Below are 6000 nucleotides of genomic sequence, written 5' to 3'. Positions count from 1 at the left end.
ATGGACCTGTATCTATTCAGACTGAGTTTCTTTACATGATATGGCAAAGGGCTGTATTTACTGCATGTTAGTATAAAAATTTTGATGCTAATGTAGCAAGTAGTAGTCTTTGTCAGTGCTTTTAAATTCATTGTCTTTAGCCATCACAACAGAATGACAGCAAAGCACCTCCTAGGCTCTTGCAAGAACCAGCGCTGCATCATCTTGTGAAGCATCAAATCCCATTTCCCAGCACCCAAGAGGACGCCACGAGGTAATCCATCATATTGAAAATTGTCTTTGATATGGGTTTTGTCTGTATATTTTTTTCCCAGCCACTGCCAGAATGAGAATCATTTGTTTACAGATCAGTATCACTCAAGTTACTATGATATATACCATATTATAATTAAAACAGTTTGGGGACCAAGAAATATTTAAATAAAAAGGAAGCTATATTTTTACATTTTAAAAATCCATACTGTAATTACAATAGAACATACACATTAATATATTGTCTACGTTGTTTATATTCTATTGTTAACAATGCATGGTTTTATGAGACTTAAAAATGTTTTGTCTTTTATTATTTGTAGTGTGAAGTATGTATGGGGTTCCAACTTTTCTGAACTGTGGTCTGTTGTAGATCAGCCTCTTAGTCCCACATAACTGTCCAAAATGGGTCCAGGTGATATCAAAGTTCACAGGTAAACTTCTACATTTTGCCAGGGCTGCATCTCTGTGAAAAAGCCTTCACACAACCCGAAGCTCTGGTCTAGAGTCAGGGGAATAGGTTGCTCCTCCTCTTTGATCTCCTCCCACGGCTGAAGTACCGCCCCCTCTGGTCGCTCCGAAAACAGTGCCGCAGCCTCATCGTACTGCTGCAAATGTGGATGCTGATTCTGGAGCAGATGATCTTGTTCTATCTGCTGTTGGTGGAGGTGGTGAAGATCCACCATGTTATTGTTCCCCATGACACATTCCATAGTTGGAACATCTACATAACCCGTGTAGGACTGATGGTGGTTTAGATGTTGGCCCTGGCCCATCATTTGGTCCCATCTCCCTAAGCCCTGCCTGCTCTGAACGGAAACCTCCAAGTCGCACCCGAGGGAGCTGAGTGCCGTGTTGATGTCCAAATCCTCGAAGGTGCTACAGTTTCCGCTGAGGACGTCATCAAACATGGAGGTCAGATCAAAGTCCCCACGCAGGGCCTGTGTCGCCAACAGGGGAGACTCGCCCGCTCTGGTCGCCTTGTTCTTGTTTGGGAGCTGCTTTCTTTTGCTCGTCTGGTATGGGCAGCCGTTCTGAGGATAACCCAGTTTGTTTTGTCTGTTGGCGCTATTGCTGTAGTGGTTAGCAGACATCCTTCGACGCTTGAAGATGCCGTTGACAAACATGTCGGCGTACTGCGGGTCGATTTGCCAGAAGCCTCCTTTTCCTGGTTCATCCTTCTGCCTGGGGACTTTCTTGAAGCACTTGTTGAGGGACAGGTTGTGGCGAATGGAGTTCTGTGGAAAATGAAAGACAAACATGAATCTTCAGTGTTTGTATTTTTTCGAGGAAGAATGTTTTGGCTTTGACAGGGAGACAAAAGAGGAAAGGACGTGTATTGTTTGCATGGGAAAGCAAACGTAGCTAATGGGGCTTTCTAGTAACAGGCAGCTCTCAACATTTCAAACATGATCAGCTGTTTTTCGCTGCATCTCTCTCAGGAGCGCTCATTAACACACACCTACACACATCATTGTGCATTCATGTCCATGTGAGGACAAATGTCCAAATGCAACTGTGATATCCATAATAAATACTTGTATTTAACCCTGAATCTAACGTCGACATTATTGGCAACCAAGATTAGTCCCAACCAGAGGAAAGGTTGTAAAAACGAATCCGATGTCCACACTGCTATACAAGGACTGGCACGTACACACACCTGTAGTGGAGTGTTGTCTATTCCCCTCAGCTCTAAGAACATGGGATTTCATGTCTTGGGACTCACAATAAAAGTACAAATATGACTATTGTGCATCAGAGAAAATGGTAAAATCACACTATTCTATTTACTAATTTAGATTACATGTCTTGCCTTAATGAAGATCACTTGTGTTTATTTACTCACAACTTAATTTCCTCTTCCACCTATGAATAACGCCAATTCCTAAATATTAACCACACACTCGGCGTCTCAAGAAAACATCAGCTCATACTAAACAACCTCGTGTTCCCAAATGTGGGGATGAAGCGCATGCATTTCCACACAGGCTGGCTTACATTTACAAACCCAGTAACCGTAAACGCGTGTGTGCAGGTGACACCGGAGTCTCCCTCTCACCTCACCATTCTTATTTCTCATCAATAATAAAAAAAAAAAAAAATGAGCAGTGTGAGAGAAAGAGTTTGTTACCTGCCAGCTGGGCTCTGCGTGGCGGTAGTAGCAGAAGTTGTCTGTGATCCAGTTGTAGATGGTGGACAGGGTCACTTTGGGCTGCTTGCTCGCTTGCATGGCCATACAGATCAGGGATGCGTATGAGTAAGGAGGCTTGACTTTGTGGTTGGTCTTGTAGTCCACTTCCACCTGTGGACTGTCTTGGGGAGGGAAACCGTTCCGTGCGCAACTGGTGAATCGGTGCGTCATGGAGGAGTCTGACCCGGACATCACGGGACTGCCCAGGTACAGAGGCATCCCCGTCGCAGCTGTGTCTCCTGCGGGAGGGCTGGACGGTGAGTCGGAGCCGCCTTTAGGAAAACCAAAACGCTTCAGATACTGCTGCTGTTGGATTGACCCGCACGTATTAGTCCGCTCCGGATCTGCGCTCAGGATGGAGAAATTCTGAAGCCAGTGAAGACTAGTGAGGCTGTCGTCCTGGGGCGCACACTCTGGACCGCTCATCGTTTGATCCATCCATTTTCCCGCAAACTTGCTGGCAATTTCTGGGCTTGTGAGAACCGGCATTTTGTCCTTTTACACCAAATGAAGAGTATTCACTCCGACATTTAAAGTTTATTCTGGAGGAATAAAGTAATTCACTGTTAGACAGCAAATGACAGCAAATGATGCGCCCGGTTTGCTTTTCTATGAATTATGAAAAATATTTTTGCATCATCTATTGTACAAATTCACCTACCTACCCCTGACGCTCTGCTTAAGATGCTCTCAGTCCCTGTGCACCTGTTGCAGCAGCCTTTCCTCTGTCTCTCTCAAAGGACTCAGTCTCTGCGCAACAAGTGCCGCGGGGGGAGGGCAATGGACACCCAGCAGCTGCAGCTCGAGGAGAAAAGCGTATAGATTCAGATTAGTTTCATATCCTCTGCACTTCGAACCGTAATTCCAAGTGGTGATGCTTTATATCGCCGGTCAAAACGTGACTAGGTCTAGAGATTGTAGGACAAGTGCCTCATAAAGCTGTAGAGACTGCCCACAGTCCCTTTAACCACGCGAGGACGCATCTGATTGGCTCTCAGTCTGCCCCTCTACTCGTGCGTAAAAAGCTAGAGGTAATTCTTGCGTATCCTCCTCTTCGTCTTGCCTTTAATGTGCGCCTTTGTCCCTGAAACTTGCTGAAACGTGAGTCCGGTGCGGCGCGCGTCACGGACCCCCTACTGGCGCTGAAAAAGACGCGCCACAGGTCCCGCTTTGCTGAAGCAAAGAATGAATGAAGTGACCGTCCTCCACTGATAAGCCCCTATTTACCACTCCCATTTCCATTGTTGTAGTTGTTTATGTGTAAGAAATGTGTATTGTCCTTTTTGCAGATCAGTTTACCCAATATGAACACGTTGTTTGAACAACTTAATCCTGTTGTATTTCGGGTGACCTACTGGCGACCCTACAGCGCTATAGAAGTTGCCTTGATTAATGTAGACCGGTTTCTAAACGCTAAAGTACCTGCTGAAATCATTTTACCTTTGAGAGTAAAATCTAACGGTGTCAAAATTTGGGCCCACACTGCCTCACTGTCCCTGCAGGGATGCTGCCCTGTTCGGAGATTAGTGAAACTGAAATGCTTACTGGGGACGATGCTGATGGACTATATTCATTAGAAAATGCTGCCCCCAAGTGGATTTACTCCGCACTGCTTCTTTGAAATGTGTGCATGCATTGTTCTATGTTTTCTGGCGTAATATCCACATTTTACCAAATAATGAATACAGTTTGGGACAGATGCTATCCATGATATCAATGTGCATACAAGGCAGCAGCTGTTTTAAACAAATACATAAATGAATGTGCTGTTGAATTGGATTATGCTACAGTGTATTATACAGTGTAAAATTGACTGATTGCTGAAACAAAAGCTCAACAACCAGCCACAAGTATATCCTGTCCCGGACTTCCTTTTAATGCATTACAAATGAATGTACAATCAACCACTTAAAATGCTACACATATTCACCTACAGTCATTGCCGATACGCTTTTCCAAAGTAACAGCAACCTTTCATTAATTTCATTTTCACTGTAGTTTTTCAAGATGGAGAGAGTAACCTGTGCATGCTCACTGCATAAAGTTCAGCTCTTTTAAATGAATATGTAGCAGGCAGCTGTTGTGTGACCAGTGAAGGAGGCTTCATGTGAAAATGTCTTAAGGTTTGTTCAGGTTTGTGACAAAGAGCCTGCTGCTGCTGAGGTGGACAAATGTTTAAACAGCTGCTGGTATTGTTGCCAGCCTCCCACTGTCATTCAGTAACAGTTGCAGTGCATATAATACACCTCAAGGACATGAAAAGCACTGGCAATGTCCTCTGCCATAGTACCTCTGAAGAACACTTTTGTGTTAATCAAGAACCCCTAAATCTGACAAAGTCATCTAAACTTGACAGTAACTGCTCAGGTTGCCATTTCAAGGTGCAAAATGGATTGTTTTGTCACTCAGTCCCATGGTCAGCCCAATCATTGAGCAGGTTGTGAACCTTTCACTACAAACTGTACATGTTCCATCCTCCCTTAAAGCTGCTGTCATCCGTCCCTGCTGTCATCCTAATTAGCCCCAGAGGTTCTTGCTAACTACAGAGCTATTTCAAATCTCACTTTTCTGTCAAAGGTCCTCCAGAAGGCAGCAGCCTCCCAGCTTCAGAACTATCTCAAGCGTAACAGCTTGTTTGAGAGGTTCCAGTCAGGCTGTCGTTCATCCCACAGCACGGAAACAGCTCTGCTCAGGGTGACAAATGACCTACTGATGACAGTTGATGCAGGTTCAGAATCTCTGCTCATTCTCCTCGGCCTGACAGCAGCGTTTGACACTGTGGATCATACCATTCTCCTGAATCACCTCCACAACACCATTGGCTTGTCGGGAACTGTATTGCAGTGGTTCTAGTCCTACCTGTCTCACAGGACTCAATGTGTTCTGTTGGGGGGAAGTAAGTCCAGGTTTCTCCCTATCACGTGTGGCCGCATCCTTTTTACCAACTACATGCTACCCCTCGGTCATGTCGTTAGCAGACATGAGCTGTCCTTCCACTGTTATGCTGATGGCACACAGCTGTACATTAGAACTGCTCCAAGCTCATCTGAAGCTCTGTCACAACTCACTGCATGCCTTGAGGAGGTAAAGGCATGGATGAACAGCAGCTTCCTTCAGCTAAACAGTAGTAAAACTGAGGCACTCCTTGTTCGCACCCCCATCAGATCCGCTCCTTTGCTATATCACGGTTCACCTTTGATGGTCAGGTCGTCACTCTCTCCTCCTCAGTCACTAACCTGGGGGTTCGGTTGGATTCACAGTTGACTTTCAGTGACCACATAAAACACCTGTGTAAGACATCATTTCACCATCTACAAACATCCACAAACTAACCCCCTTCTAAACCTCCCAGATGCAGAGAAACTTGTCCATTCCTTTATCTCCTCAAGGTTGGATTATTGTAATGGCCTTTTTGTTGGGACTCCTGCCAAGGACATTCAAAAACTACGCTACATTCAAAACAGCACTGCCAGAATCCCAATGAAAGTCAGAAAATGTGAACATATCTCTCCTATTCTCAAATCACTGCACTGGCTCCCTGTTTTATCCCAGAT

General features: G+C 45.0%; 1 protein-coding gene across 1 annotated transcript; it reads right to left on the bottom strand.

The window, feature by feature from the left end:
- Positions 1-541: 541 nt before the first annotated feature.
- Positions 542-2952, bottom strand: foxj1b (forkhead box J1b). Its single transcript, XM_033984980.2, has 2 exons — positions 2387-2952; positions 542-1490 (listed from the first exon to the last, which is right to left on the bottom strand). The coding sequence occupies exons 1-2, from the start codon at positions 2933-2935 to the stop codon at positions 681-683; spliced, it is 1359 nt and encodes a 452-aa protein (XP_033840871.1). The 5' UTR covers positions 2936-2952; the 3' UTR covers positions 542-680.
- Between the last annotated feature and the right edge of the window lie 3048 nt (positions 2953-6000).

This window comes from Periophthalmus magnuspinnatus, chromosome 19 (genome assembly GCF_009829125.3).
Source record: "Periophthalmus magnuspinnatus isolate fPerMag1 chromosome 19, fPerMag1.2.pri, whole genome shotgun sequence".
Lineage (NCBI taxonomy): Eukaryota > Metazoa > Chordata > Actinopteri > Gobiiformes > Gobiidae > Periophthalmus > Periophthalmus magnuspinnatus.
The sequence above is the reverse complement of the archived record's forward strand: the minus strand, read 5'-3'. Positions and strand labels throughout refer to the sequence as shown.